At 40.8% G+C, this 16,179-nt stretch overlaps 1 protein-coding gene across 9 annotated transcripts in view; it reads right to left on the bottom strand.

Moving 5' to 3' along the window:
- Positions 1-16,179, bottom strand: part of SEPTIN11 (septin 11) — a 90,387-nt gene that overhangs the window by 28,903 nt on the left and 45,305 nt on the right. For all 9 annotated transcript variants that reach the window (XM_050790861.1, XM_050790865.1, XM_050790869.1 and 6 more), the window contains exons 2-4: positions 14,439-14,553; positions 6,227-6,422; positions 105-291 (exon numbers count right to left, since the gene is read on the bottom strand). In XM_050790861.1, the coding sequence (XP_050646818.1) occupies positions 105-291; positions 6,227-6,422; positions 14,439-14,553 (498 nt within the window). The remainder of the gene's footprint in view (positions 1-104; positions 292-6,226; positions 6,423-14,438; positions 14,554-16,179) is intronic.

Here is a 16,179-nt window from a genome sequence, read left to right as displayed (position 1 = left end):
ATCCAGGGTAAAAAAATCACATTGAAAGCAGAGAACAAATTAGGGCATTAGGATAAAGAAGATCTAAAAGGAGAGTGGATGATAATCAGAGTGGCAGCAAGTACCTTACTGTCCAGCTTTTTCATGGTGACCAGATCCAGGGACTTCAGTGAATGTCCAGTAGGGGCAATAAAGTAGAGGCAGGCATGGATCCTCGTGTCATGGTAGTTGAAGAGAGAACGTTTAATCTTCAATTCCTCTTGCAGGTAGGCCTCGAACTGGGCATCGATATATTCTACTATCGGCTTATAGCTAGAATGCAGAAACGGCATGTTTCTAGGCTCAAACCTCTTTCACAATTTGGTGTAGACAATCCTCCATTCAACATCACAATGGCTTCTTCTTTCCCAAGGGCTAAAGCACAAGTCCTCACCTAGGTATCCAAGGCCTTCCATCACCTGATGCCTGAACAGGGCTCCAGGCTCACCTCTCCTGTCCCAGCCACACCCAACCATTTGTAGCAGCCCCCGCGTGTCAAGCCCTTATTTCCTCTGTGTCTTTGCTCACGCTGGCCCCTCTGTGAGAACCTGTCTTTTTCCTACTCTTTTCCTGGCTAACATTGATCCTCTAAAACAGAGACTGTACATATGTGGAGCGGGCTGCCACTCTCCCAAGGTGCATCCATGGAAGATATTGCTAAGAGATTGTGGCATTCTTTCCCGCTGGGCCAAAACTGGGCCTCAAAAATCCATCTGAGAAAAGTGATTGTGACAGCTTCTCCCTACTGATTGCCATTGGTGCACAAAATGAAACTGTTGTGTGGTTTCAGAATACGACACCACCACCTACTGCGAGCTATTTCCTGGTCATCTGCTCTATTCCTCCAGAGGTGGGGGCTCTCTGTGCTCCCATAGCCCTGTGCACAATCCAACTCATCTAGGAACTAAGGTGCCTAGACTATTATGATCTTCGAGATTCCTTTCAACTCAAAATCTTCATGATTTAAAGGTAAACATTGTAACCTTCTCTTCTCACCAAATCATTCAAATCTGTTTTGGATAATTGTGTGTGATCCTATTAACTGACCATAAACACAATGACGAATAGCATATTGGGGATACACATTCCATAAACCACATGTCCAGGAAGTAAGCAGTATGTTAGGTCATTGTGGGAAACCCACTAATTTTTTCTGGTCTCCAAAGGGACTACTCAGAAGAAGTTTGTTTTAGCAACAAAGAGACTGTTCTATTAGGAATACAAAGAGTTAATTCTCCCCAAACTTATTGCCTTTCCGAAGATATAAGTTTTAAGAAAAATCAAAACATTTCAACACCCAAATCCCATACCCATAAGTTAAACTGAAACCCTTGAAAGGGAACCACAAATCTTTTATAATAAAAGTGACAGCAGACATCCTAAGAAAAACAAACATCCCCAAAATAAACAATAACCACAAACAAACTTATGAGCAAAACTGAAAGCAGTCCATAAAAAGCTTTTTGATATTTTTCTTTGGTGATTTTATCACAATCTATTGGTTCAATTAGAGTAGACAAAATCTCCAGAGGTTTTTTTAAAAAAAAAAAGGTAGGATATACCTCAGGAATAATAAAATTCCAAATCATGACAGGCAAAATTCCAATAAAAAGAATCAATGAGCAATAAGATTCTTCTATATTTTCTAATCTTGAAATATAGACATATATTGCATAATAACAATATTTAATGAGATAATTATAGAGGATGGTGGTTAGAAACATGGATTCAAGCCAAACTGCCTAAAACCATAATACAGCTGCACAACTTATTAGCTGCACAGCCTTAAGTCACTAAACCTCTCTGTGTCTCAATTTCCTCACAGGTAAATCAGAGACAAAAATAGTAGTTCTATCAGAGAGCTACTGTGACAAATAAATGAGCCAATACATGCAATACATGTAAAGGGCTGTCACATAAAAGATATAACTATTTCATAATTATATAATAAATAACCAAGAATCAAGCCTGACTTTTTAGAAAAACCTTAAAAAAAAAAAAAAAGGAACTTTACATTCACCCAGTTCTCTGCTGGTATCTGTCCTGCTATGGAGCTCATGCCCAGGAGGGAAGTGCAGCAGGCCACTCCAGTGAGGTCCACCCATGCCCTTTGCCCTTTCAGTGTGGGGCTGATCCTTCAGTCTCCTGACACTGAGGCAGATTTGGGGATTAGGGATCTTCCCTAGCAGCCTATTATCCCCAAGGGTAAGAGAAGCAGCTCACAGCAATTGCTCCCCTGCATCCCCGGTGTCTGATTTTTAGCTCTTAGCACTCCTCCTCTCAATAGTAGTCCAAATACGGTTCTGCTTTCTATTAATTTCCCTTCTTGCCTCTGGGTTTTGATTCTCATCCTCCAAAGACAATGAGGCATAACATCGCTCATTTTGCAGTGAGGAATGCTTTCCACACTGGATTCAAGACATCTTTTGTTCTCTAACATCACAGACTTCCTTCTACCTGTTCTTATTATAGAGTCCTGGCCAATCATTCAATCTCCTTTCCTTTCACTCCATGTGTTCCCTCTAGAAAATCACACTTATTCCCTCTAGAAAATCACTAGCATCCGATAGATAGTTCCACTCACCCTCTATCTGATGACAAGTCATAAATCTCTACCTTCAACCCAGATCTTTTCTCAGAGCTTCAGATCCATCCACAATTGCTTATCCTATATTTTCAACTGCTTTCCCAACTAAATATGTCCAAAACTGAACTATTCATCCTGCCTTCAAACCTACATTTTCCCTGTATTCCTTAGTATGGTGGCCACCACCCACACCACTGGCCAAGTCAGAAAGCTGGGATTCAACCTGGAGCCTCCTTCTCTTACCTCACATACATAATAAATCTGAAATCCTATCTACTTTACCTTCCAAACCATTATTAACCAATAAAAATAAATGTATTCCTGGACAACAATTTACCAAAACCACTATTCCCTATGTCAAAAATTTAATTATAATAAAATAGTTTCTTCTTGATGAGACTCAAGCCAGCCAAGTGGTTTTGTACTCCTCATCATCATCCTGTAGATGAGATGAATTATCTGCCTCTTCCTCCAAATCTTTTCCACTTCTGCATCTGAAGTCAGAAAGAAAGGAAGCTTAATCCCAGCTTAGCCTTTTGCTAGCTCCAGTCCTACTAACACTTATTTATATTCTTTTTGGCCAATTAAAACTTCCCTGGATTGTGGCCATATCAATCAGAGGAAAGACAGGAGGACAAATCCAGTCTAGCCCTTACATTTTCACATAATTTTCTTTTAAGGCATGGAGATACTCCTTGTTACACAGCACTCATTTTTTTCCATATACCTCCAGCCATAAAACACACACACACACACACACACAAACGACAGAGGCTAACCCTAAAACCGATGGAAAAAGATACTTAGACAATGTTTTCCATCCATCCAACCTACCCACTGATCATTCTTGCAAAATGGCCAATGCCATCATTCAGAGACTGACTCTCCACTTCATATATGACCAAATACTTACCACGTTTTTCCCTTCTCTTGCTGTCTGTTAGCCAATTTTCCTTATCCCTTGACTACCTTCACCAGAAAGTGTGATTAAAAACTTAAAATTTAAAGGCCAAACAGTCCATCTCACTACTGTATAAAGATTTGGTGAGGTTGAAATTCCGTCTCGGGGATTTCAATTATTTCTCCCTTTGAGGGCTGACTATCATTATAGCTAGTGATACTCCATGGACAGCTCACCTCCCATCTCCCCAGTGTGGGGCAAACTAATTATTCTATTTCCAATTAAACAACAAAACTTGGTTTCCCTTCTTCCCCAGACCCCTTTCTTTCTCCACTAAAGAGTACAAACAGCCAAAACAAGGAAGCCCCTAAATAACAAAGAGTGAAATATGCTTTTAAACATAACAGGAAACCTTACCAAATCTCTCTTCCTGCCTTCTTCTAGCTAGCCTGGTCTGAGGCAGATAATAATACAGCAATGCTGACATGTCCAAAGCCTACATAAACAAACTGGGACATTCTTGAAGTCTTGTATCTATGGCAGAAAAGCTTGCCTAATCCCCAAAGTAGGTAAAAATCAACATGGGTATAGAGAAATAGCACATCCCTTCCCGTATGGTTACACATTGATGCAGAAACGAATATCCCACTTCCAGTTTCTTGAGGGAAGCAGAGTCTGTCCGAATAACGATTTGTGAACAAGTCATTTGGCTTTATAGTCAACAGTGTCAACAATACCTTCTGAGGTACAGGGTAACAGAGAGTTTTAAGTGCCATTAAAGAGGTTATGCAATAGCTGTCAAGAAATTTCAGAGGAAAAAAATATTTGATATCTAGGTTAGGTTAATATCACACTTCCTCTCTTCTAAATCTCCTTGGAAACTATTATTTGACCCAAATGAGTCAGATAATTTCTTAAGGAGGGCTCCAGCTGCAAATATGAGGATATGCATTGTCCTAGCTGTTTGCTGCTGAGTGCTGATTGGGATGTGAAAAGGCACCAGCAGCCCGAGGGAAAGTCCCAGTTTAGGGCAGAGGCAAAAATCGAGTGGCAGCACTGTGACAACCCCAGTGAGCTGGAAGTGCACAGCGAATCTCAGCAAGAGGCTATGTGGAGGATGGTTCTCATTCCTAGGGGGAGGGATCCTGAAAAAGTACAGTTACTGTCTTCCAATCAAGGAATGCAAGAATAAGATTTTTCCTAACCCCAGGGAGAAAATCTATACGGGTCTGAGAGGTGGAGAACAGGCCTTGCTCTGGGTATGTTCTGTCACTATGCAATGATTGGAACCCCTGGCTCTCTTCCCAGCTCCCACAATGCACTTGTGCCCCTTTCCTTATGACCAGGGCTTTTCTCTTCATTTACTGCCCTTGGCATTACAAACAGCCTTCAGGCAGGGGCCTCTCCATCACTCCTTGTCATTGAGGTCATATATTAAGAGCAACTGCTCAGCTGCAGTGTCAGAGCCAAACTTGTTCCCTGCCCCAACACAATGTACAGATAGTCCATTTTGGCCAGATGCAAAATAAAATCTTTCTCACTCTATCTAACAGTTGTTCCTGTTATCACGGGACAATGTCTACTGAAGAGCATTTAAAGTGCTTTATAGATAAAATAAAGAGCTTGGTGCTCAGCTAAAGAATGAATTAAACATTTCTCTGTCATTACTGTGGTGCTCATACTTGTATCAGGAATAGTTAAAATGTATCTAGGCAATACACATTTCTAGATAAAAATAGGCGAGTTCCTCTTTACAAAACACATGTATATAATATACAGTTCCGAGGAATATGGAAAAAAATCCTGATACAACTGAAGTGTCTGAGCTGTAAGCAAACACACCCTAACTTACTGATTTGTTGTTCATGTCTACATGTTGGTCACACTAAGCAGGTAGACACTTATGCCCATAATGTTGTAACTGCTCAAAGATGTTTCTGGAAGCCCCATTCTACAATCACCTTTGGGCCTGGGGCAGTTTTATTTTAACTTTCTCAAACTTCTTTTGAGAATGAATGTACTATGTAAAATAGTCGTAAGATATCTGAGGTTGAGACTGATGAACAGAATTGGTGCTCTTGAGAAGGAATGTGAACAAAATCCTGAGATTTTGAATCTTAACGAAATTTTAAGAATTAAAAACTTCCCTCAAATAAGAGCAAACAGCAACTCATGGTAAAGACCCAAACTTACATGGCTTTATAAATGGGGTATACTATAAAAACTCAGTGTACTATTTTATCATTACACAGCAAGCAATGGTGAAGGCATTTGTTTACCTGGGGCAGATTTGGTGGAGCATCTAGAGACCTCCCCTCTAGTGTGCTGGCTTCCCAAGCAGTATGAAGTGATTGATGGCTGGGGTTTCTGCTAAAACTGTTCTGTGGGGTGGCTGGGTGTTTCTCTAGACTGCTTTTCCTGGTAGGAAAGCCCAAAACCTAGTTTCATGGCCTTTGTGGAAAGATGCTGTAAGCTAATTTAATCCCTCTAATAAATCTCCCTTCTGCTTCTACTAGCTGGGATCAATTTTGATGTCTGATTCTGATCTCAAGGAAGAACATTCTCAGAAAAATTCTCAGAGGACAAGAATATCACACCTTTCAGGCAATAGAGGACCAAGCCCCACAACTAAAAAACCCCCAAAACATTTGGCCTTTAAATTTACCTGGGATGGATCCTGCTATCTCCTCATCATGTCCCCCCAAAATCCCAAGATGTACCTGTCATCTTTATTTATCTGGTCTCCAAATCCCACGGTGTCAACGATGGTTAACTTCAGCCGTACATTGCTTTCCTGAAGCTCATAACTTCTGGCTTTTAACCGAACACCTGGTTCATTATGAGTAGCTGGGTCACTTTCAAATTTGGTGTTGAACAAAGTGTCCATTAACGTGGATTTGCCAATGCCTGTCTCACCTATGTAACCACAAAAGAAAAATTAGAGAATGTGTCAATGTCTTTCAGACATGAGTTCAGTTCATCAGTATTTTTTTCATTAGTCATGATTATAAAGTTTAAAAAAGAAAAACTGTCACCAGAAATGCCACTGTGAAGAGATAATTCTTTCTATGTGTAATCTATGGAATACCTTTCTAAAAATGCCTCAGTGAATTTCAGAAACTATTTAGCAGACAGGATTTCAAATTTACAGATCAAGAGATTCTTCTTTACCTCTGGATAGAAAAATTGTACTTGCAAGTTTGCCCATGCTCAGGTTGTATATTACAAGAACATGAACTTTACCTCTTTCTCTCCTAAATGTCAGAGTATAAAACTATATTACTTAAGGGATAAAAGACTATACTGTTGAATTTCTGTTACTTGAAACAAGTGATTCCATTTACACTGAATTACCTAAAAGATCAGTTAATTCAACACCAATATGATACTGTGTCATATGCTTTCCAACATAATACAAAAGTGAAGGAAGACGAAGTCTTTCTGGATTTGAACTTTCTCTGATTAGAAAAGCCTTATATGGCTTGCCTCTAACCATGATGATTCACTTATAGGGTAAAAGTTGGCCAAGTACATTCATCTTACTCTTTAACCTTTCCTGTTGTGTCCCTGAACATCTAAGATCATAGAATTTCCTCTTTAGTCAGGCTTCATTCAGCCAGTATTTTTCCAGTGCCTACTATGTACAAGTTCTGTGCCAAGTTCTGAGAATTCAAGAAACTAGCCTGATGGGGTGGTCTCCCACATCTTAGAATCTGGTCTAGAACATGATTGAATAATACCAGTCAGACTCTAATTTATTATTATGGGAACAACATTCTAAGTGTTTGTCACAACTGCTTTCCCCTTATAAGCAAGACCATCCTTTACACCCATGACCCTGCTAGTTGGCCACAGACAACTAGACCATGGCTAGGTCCTGACCTAAAGGCAACCACGGAAGCGCAATCATTTCACTATGAGCTGGGGCTCCACATTGGAGAGTGGCCTATCTAATCACAATTTTTCTCTTTGGGTGTTTGAATGAGATACATGCAATCTCCACACAGTGTGAAGGCATGAAAAAGAAACGATATACAAAGAGAGGTAAGTAAGCAGAAGCCATGAGGCAGCAAAGGCTGTAAGTAAATGGAAGCCATGCTGCAGACAGAATGTGGGCTGGGAATACAGGAAAGAGCAGATAGATGGTGTAGAGTACTGGAAATCCATCATGAAATTAATGCTTGGGTGCTCACTGTGTGACAAGCATAGGTGCAGGGATGAAGTAATGAACGAAAACAGACACTGACACCTGTTTGCACTTCTGTAACATCCTAAATGTCATTCCAGATCTCTATGGGGTCTGGTTGTGCAGCGGTTGAGACGGTTTCCTGTCTTCTTTACTTTCCTGAATAGTCTTACCAAAAAAAAACCCTCCATAAAAGCAATATAAAACCAGTCTCTGCTCCCTAACCTGAAAGAGTTTAACAAGTTAATACTCACCATCCATGGCTTAACAAATTAGCTTTGAGCAAAACAAAGTACTGTGTAGTGGATACAGAAATAAAACAGGGTTCTCACTAGTAGTTGATACTGAAGGTACTTGAGTCATTTTAAGTACATGCTACAAGTGTAACATTCTCAAGCAGAGCCAACTTCTTTTCAGGATTTACCTATTTTTAGAACAAAAAAGGCACAAAAGCAGATCTGCCATATAAAAGTTTCCCCTTTATGGGAAATGCTCTGTCAGTAGAAAGTGACCTACTTAACTTTCATCTTCTTCCCTAAGAATAGCAATAAAGACTTCAATTACATGGCAAGGATTCTAGGTTACCTGGACAAGATTGAAATTATCATCTTATTTTACTAGATTGAAAATTACTTAAGCATCCATGTGAATCAGGAACACCATACTTTTTTTTTAAAGGCCTGGTAATTTTAATTATCATTTACATTAAGGTGGAAATTACAAACAATTAGCCTACCAGGCCCTACTTATAGCACAGGGTTAATCAATGGGTTGAAAAAAACCACTGTTCCTCTAAACTTTGGTGTGCTTTGCTTTCCATTTCTATGCTCTGTGCTTTTAAGAGCTGTAATTAGACACGGCAACTCCAACAGCAGTGTGATTCACCAAAAGCAGTTCATCAGGAAATGACAGCTTTTGGAAGAAAAGGAACTCCAGAAGAACTAGGGAAGTTTTTCAATGCATTAGCTTATTTTCTTTAACAGACAGGGTCTCACTATGTTCCCCATGCTAGTCTCAGACTCCTGGACTCAAGCATTTCTCCTGCCTTGGCCTCCTGAAGCACTGGGATTCGTTTTTGAGGCTTCTCTCTAATCTTTCTAAGCAGAATCTCATCTATACTTTTGAGGACCCATAAGACAAAAATTTCTTTCTAACTGAATAACTAAAAGCCTACCAGGCACAGGTTCCAATTCAAACCAAACAACCATAACAATATTTTCAGAAAAATCAATGACTAACACTAAAGTATTTCAAAACTCCCTAGCAGACTGCCTGGCACAAAGGAGACATTTATTAAAAGTTAATTGCAGGCCGGGCACGGTGGCTCATGCCTGTAATCTCAACACTTTGGGAGACTGAGGCAGGCGGATCACCTGAGGTCAGGAGTTCGAGACCATCCTGGCCTACATGGTGAAACCCCATCTCTACTAAAAACACAAAAATTAGCCAGGTGTGCTGGTGGGCGCCTGTAATCCCAGCTACTCGGAAGGCTGAGGCAGGAGAATCCCTTGAACCTGAGAGGCGGAGGTTGCAGTCAGCAGAGATCATACCACTGCACTCCAGCCTGGGCAATAGAGTGAGAGACCCCATCTTAAAAAAAAAAAAAAAAAGTTAATAGAAAACAAAAATGATCATGGTGGTGATTTATACAGAGATATGCCACTGTGGTAGATTTTTTCAGAGTCTGTTGTTTATTCTATCATAAATTCATCTGCCTAACCACTTTATTGTTACAGTAATTAGAGACCCTATTGAAGTGCTATCTGGGGCTTCTGTTTTTCCTGTTCCTGCCAATGCTAGTGAACATGATGCCCACATCACAGGGGAAGGCAGTCCTACCTTTTCCATTCTATTCTCAGGCTTATTTAACCCATGAGCTCTAAGGTGAACAAGGCAAGGGAAAAACAGAGGGATTGTATTATTAATTAGAAGATAACTGTAGATTGAACAAATTGTTGATCTGTGATTCAGCTCTTTTACTCTAATTGCCAAGACTGGCTACTTGGGTAAGTAACTGTGCATGGGGATCTGCCTGCCTTCCCTAAATATTCTAGATTTTACTCTTGGATGGAATCAGAGAGTCAGAAAGCTACATACCTAAGTTGCGTTGTTCTTGTTCCTCATAGAATCACCTTTGATGAAACAATCTCTGGCATAAAATGAGCCAGCCTGTGGCACCTGGCATTTCATTAAACAATTGCACTGACTTAGAGGATGCCCAGGAACCCAGACCACTACATACACCAAATCTCTTTTCTGAAAATCCATCGAGAAATTTTTCCAGGTAAAGCTGTGTTTCATCCGGAGCAATCATTTTGTTTTTACTTTATAGATACTATAAATCTGTCGTATGTTAAACTTTTTGCTTGTGTTTAGCATATAACACATGCTCATTAAATATCTGCTAAATGAATGAGTGAATTAATAGTTTTCTCCATGCTCTGACCACTAAGCTGAGAGAAAAATGTAATACTTCATCAATTAATTGCTATAGGCAGGCCTGATGGCACACTTTGAGTTCTGATTCTATCCCTGGCTTCACCTTTATTTTCTAGGGTTAATTTTGTCTTTATTTATTTTACCCTATAAGCCATTTACATCCTTTCCTGGAAAACAAGATGGGATAAAAATGTTTAAGATTTGATTGTAAATTTCCACAATTTATGTTGACACTATACCTTGGCTAAGATGGCCTTACACTTCACTTACCTGTTTTCAATTCCTGTTCTCTCATCCCCTCAAAACAATTAAGGTTGAATTGTGGAAAAATTTTCTGTTTCAAAATGTATTACTAATTTACTTTGACTCTACTATCAAATTAGCTCTTCTTCAAAAGCAGAGATGTTACAGTATCTTATTCACCTTTGTATGTTCACAAGAAACAGACAGCTGGATCAATGTTGATGAGGTTTTTTTCCTAGAGTTAGTATCATTTTGGAAAACGGATGAGAAAGACATACAAATTTAAAATTACAGAAAAAGGCTAAATGCCAATTTAGATCTAATTTAGATTCTCTGGAGAATTACAGCATGGGTAAAACATGAAAGGCTTTATTTAAACTAAAATGTAGCTTCAGGAGTGATTTAGGTGTGTTGTGGCAAAACAGACAGTGGGGGAATGATGAACTCCTGCGTGTTCTGTTATCTCATTTAACATCAGAATTCTCTTCCCAGTGAAATGAAAACTATACTTCCTCTATTACGTGCCTTCCCAGGACCAACAGAGATGGGTTCTAGCAGCAGATGTTTAATTCAGTAGCTCTGAAACTAGACTTAGTTCATGCCAGGACCATTTTCTGCTCTGGTTTATTTCCTGTGCATTCTTTCAAACTACAGGCTCATGCCACAAAACAAAATTACAATTCTGAGACCTTTTTGGTAAAAATTTTCCTTACTGGGATCATAACTTTATTTTTTTATCCTTAATTCCCTCCCATATTTATCACAAGTAAGTAAATTCACGCTATAAGTATCACATGTGAATACTGTGCAAAATAAACAAATGGGCAGTAAGAAGTAAGGAGGAAAAATTACCATGGATGCTCTTAAGTTAAATATAACACCTACTCCTCTATGTGGCTGTCCAAATATTTTGATCTACTTTTTATAGACTCTTACTTTAAAAATAGATGGACCGGGCCGGGCGCGGTGGCTCACGCCTGTAATCCCAGCACTTTGGGAGGCCGAGGTGGGCGGATCACAAGGTCAAGAGATCGAGACCACGGTGAAACCCCGTCTCTACTAAAAATTACAAAAAATTAGCCGGGCGCGGTTGTGGGCGCCTGTAGTCCCAGCTACTGGGGAGGCTGAGGCAGAAGAATGGCGTGAACCCGGGAGGCGGAGCTTGCAGTGAGCCGAGATCGCGCCACTGCACTCCAGCCTGGGCTGGGCGACAGAGCGAGACTCCGTCTCAAAAAAAAAAAAAAAAAAAAAAAAAAATAGATGGACCATTGATTGACAGTAAGTTTTTCTTATAAAGATATTATGCCATAAAATATCTATGGCAAAGGGATTTGATATTCAACTTTCTGAGGATGATATTTAATGCTGACACTCCTGTCTCCCAAAGAGCTCATGCTGGCCCCAAACAAGGGGCTCCAAAGGGTTATGGAAAACGACCTAGAGAGTTAGATATGCTGACAACGAAGGATATCCAGGACTTCTTGTGGACTGAAAAAAGGAAAATGCACAAGATGAACAGCATGATCTCATTTGTGTAAAAGCAAAACAAGAAAGCACCTACATAACTGTGAGAAAGCTGTTTTTATCTGTCCAGTATGTCTCTCTCCCAAGCCCTATCTCCTTTCTGATCCTGTCTTCTTGCCTATGGGGAACCTTGTATGTTTTGGAGTGAACTGACCCCATCTTCCCCCCAGGCTGAGCGTGTGACTGAGTCCTGGCCAATCAGTGAAATCCTGACTGTTTGGTGAGACGTGTCAGGAATGCCTTGTTCCTTCCCCTGAGGTTGCTAGGCTGGTGATGCTGACGGAGCCAGGCTGCTGTCGTGATGAAAATGCCTGAATGTGAAGCAAGCAGAAGCAAGCAGGATCAAGAACCAGAGAAAGACAGGGCTCTTTGAACTCCTGGAGCCAGCTGCTCTTAATTACCTAATTCACCATATTACCTTTTCAGTGTGTGTTGGAGGGTGAGGGACAGTCTTAACTGGATTTAAGCTGGATTTCTGCAATTCTCTGTGGAAAATTTTCTGACACAAAAATACTAGGAGAGCGATGCGATGTGACTGGCTTTGTGAATGGATGGAAGGAGCCAAGAGCCAAGGAATGCAGGCAGCTTCCAGAAGCTGGAGAAGGCATGCATTCTCCCTAAAGGTTCCAGGAAGGAATGCAGCCCTGCGGACCCATACTGGACTCCTACCTACAGAACTGTAAGCCACCAAAAGCAACTTCCTAACACAGAAAGATGTCAAAAGTTTCTAGGAGGATCCCACAGTGTTATCTCTGTGAAATGGAAATGGGAGTGGGAGATGAAAGGGAAGTATTTTATAACATACAATACAATATATATTATGTTCATTAGTTTGAAAAACTAATTTTAAACATGTTTAAGAACAGAACCTGACAAAAATCTAACAATCACAGGTATTGTAACCCACCCAGGAGACTCCAAATAGGGCTGCTTTACACGTCTAACAGGGCAGCATCGATCTGGCCTCTGAGGAATTCAGCATCCGAATTGTCTTATTTAACACAAGGAGTCAGCCCCTGAGCCAGCACACCCCACTGCACACCACATACCCAGTTAAACCAGGATCCCACCGTAAGGCTTTCCCCTACCATCCCCTGCAAGAGCCAGGACAGGACTCTCAGACAGGTTCTTAGAACTGATTTTGGAGACAGGGCTGGGGAGGCACTGAAGAGAAGCCAGAAGAGTAATTGGCCTGGGATTACAATTTAGCATACTTCTCAATAGAAAACCAACAAATCGCCAACAAATTGCTATGCTAATGAAGAATTGCCCTGCTCTGCAATAAGCATTTATCATGAGAGAAAGGACAACCCATTCATGCCACTCTGTAGAACTAGCTGCCATTCGGGAGGTCTCCTGCTGAATTTTAAAAGGCTTCATGTAGGGAAAAGGGGAAAGCATGAGATGAGAGTTGGCTGCTGTGGCCATGTTTCTCTCCAGTCCTTCTCTTATCCAGTGCTTAAGATAAAATGCCAGGGAGCAAGTTGGTCTAGCATGCCCGCCAATTGTGACTTTCTACTAATGAATGCCCAGTGCAGAGGCTACACGCAGTCGAGTCATCAAGAGGTTCAAGAAGTTTTTTAAAAAGAAAAATATCTGCACTCCCCCCAACTTCCATAACTGACAAATAAGCAAATGATGGTTCTCACATTGAACACACACCTTTTCTAAATTCTCTTCGCTTTACTTGGACAAGAAAAGTAAGTCTGACACATTCTGCCAAGCTTAGGGAAAAGACAGTCCACTTGGCTACATACAGAATTCTTTGATCTGTCTCAAAGTGATGTCTCAGAGGGAAATGCCCAGAGGACAATGCCAACAGAACAATATGGCCCAAACCACTTCACTGCTGTTTCACCTGCCATTCATCAGGCGTGATGGGGGAGAGAGCAATAGCCAGTATCTGTTCCACGCACATTTCTCCTTCAAACTAACAGGAAATTTATATTTTGATTTTCTTTATCCCCCTTCTTTTCCACCTTCCTCTTCTTAGTCCAAAAAGGATATGACATACAAAAAATTAGCCGGGCGTGGTGGTGGGCACCTGTAGTCCCAGCTACTCAGGAGGTTGAGGCAGGAGAATTGCTTGAACCCGGGAGGCAGAGGCTGCAGTGAGCCGAGATCGCCCCACGGCACTCCAGCCTGGGCAAAAGGGCAAGACTCCTCCAAAAAAAAAAAAAAAAAAAAAAAAAAAGATATGGCTAGAGGAGTGAAGAAAAATACCAAGGCAGAGGCCTAGTCCAAAGTAAAATGTTTAAGGGATCTTAACGATATTGTAATGATCGGTTGCTTGACTGTGTGACAGAAATACTAATAGTAATCTGAGTAACATGACAAAACATACAATGCATTTACCTAAATACAGCTCTCAATCTTTGTAACTTGTGACATGTATAAGGCAGATATTTTGCCTTGCTTTACTGATGACAAAAAAGAGAATAAACATGTCATTCTTATTTCACTGAAGCATGTCTCTCCGACAGTCACCTGTCAATATCGAAGGATCAAACTTCTTGCTGTGTGGGTGATGAATAACTTACCAACACAAAGGATGTTGAAACAGAATCCTTGAGAAGTAGACTTGTTGACCAGCTGGTCAGGGAGGCTGTCAAATCCCACATGGCCAGACAAAGACAAGTTTCGAAGCTCTTCATTCTGGAATTTCAGGGGAGAAAGATTTGAATGTCCATGAACCATGCCACCTGGATATCACACATCACAAACATTACATTCTCTCCTCTTCTTCCCTTGACATACATGGAAATAGACCCCCACAGCCGCCTTGGCTTCTACACAGCTGAGGGCACTAACAACTCCAAAGCCATGCTCTTTCCACAAAATCACAGTTTCCCAAAGCAGACCATCTCCCTGGGTATCTCACTCCTTGTTACAAGTGTACTGGTCCAGGGAAATTTGAGCTTCTAGAGGTGACTATTTCAGATATGCATTAAGTGACCAAAAAAACACAAAAGCCTCCAGCCATTTTGATCACTTTCATTATCCAAGAAAAGCTTTCAATTTACTGTCAACTCACAGTGAAAACATATCTAACACTCTTCCAGATACCAAAGAATTTGAAAAGCTCACGGTGGAGGATACATACTCCTTACAATGATGACAATGCTCTACCCACCATAAATGCAACATATTTAAAACTTCTCAGCACATGAGCTGGTTTCCTCTACTCCATTAGTTTCACAGGTTTCTTGAGTTAGCAGAGATTCTGTAACTGCTGGACTTTTGCAGAGTTTACCAATGGAGACTGGGGTAAGGTAGTTATCATACATTTAAAAGTCACACAGGATATGGCTGGAAGCTAAAATAAAATTGTTGGGTGATTTATGCTGTTATATCAAATGGTACTGGCTGCCCCCACAACTTTGAATGTGTCCCGTGGGTGCTAGAGATAATCTGTGAAACCCTTTTTTCGCAAGATGCAGAGATCAGCTACAGTCCCTCAGTTATAATATCAGGGTTATGGTTTGCAATTTCAGAAATTAGACACTGAAAGTCTTCTCCCTGGAGACACGACTCCTGGTATTCTGGCTGTGTTGTCAATGAACTTTATACTCAAAATACTGGAGTCCAGGTGAGAAAATGATCCTCAAAGCTCCATTTTTATTTTTATTATTTATTTGTTTTTGTATTTATTTATTTATTTATTTTGAGATGGAGTCTCACTCTGTCGCCAGGCTGGAGTGTAGTGGCACGATCTCAGTTCACTGCAACCTCTGCCTCCTAGGTTCAAGCAATTCTAGTGCCTCAGCCTCCCGAGTAGCTGGGATTACAGGCACGTACCACCATGCCCAGCTAATTTTTGTATTTTTAGTAGAGACGGGGTTTCATCATGTTGGCCAGGCTGGTATCAAACTCCTGACCTGGTGATCCGCCCGCCTCGGCCTCCCAAAGTGCTGGGATTACAGGCGTGAGCCACCACGCTCAGCCATTTTTATTTTTTTAGAGACAGGGTTGCACTGTCACTCAGGCTGGAGTGCAGTAGTGTGATGATAGCTCACTGCAGCCTCAAACTCCTGGGCTCAAGTGATCCTCCAGCTTCAGCCTCCCAAGTAGCTATGACTACAGGCATGTGCCACCACTCCCAGCTTCAAAGTTCCAGTTTATTTAAAAAAAAGAAAAAAAAAAAAGAAGAAAGCCTTGCACACAGGATCACTTAGTCAACGTTTTCAAAGTACTGGTTTTCATCATCCTATTTTTATGTTACATAATCGTGAGGGTGAGGGTGATTTCTTTTAATAAGCAAGGACTAAGACCCCATTTCAA

This window comes from Macaca thibetana, chromosome 5, assembly GCF_024542745.1.
Source record: "Macaca thibetana thibetana isolate TM-01 chromosome 5, ASM2454274v1, whole genome shotgun sequence".
NCBI lineage: Eukaryota > Metazoa > Chordata > Mammalia > Primates > Cercopithecidae > Macaca > Macaca thibetana.
Note: the sequence above shows the minus strand (reverse complement) of the source record. Positions and strands in the feature narration are given on the sequence as shown.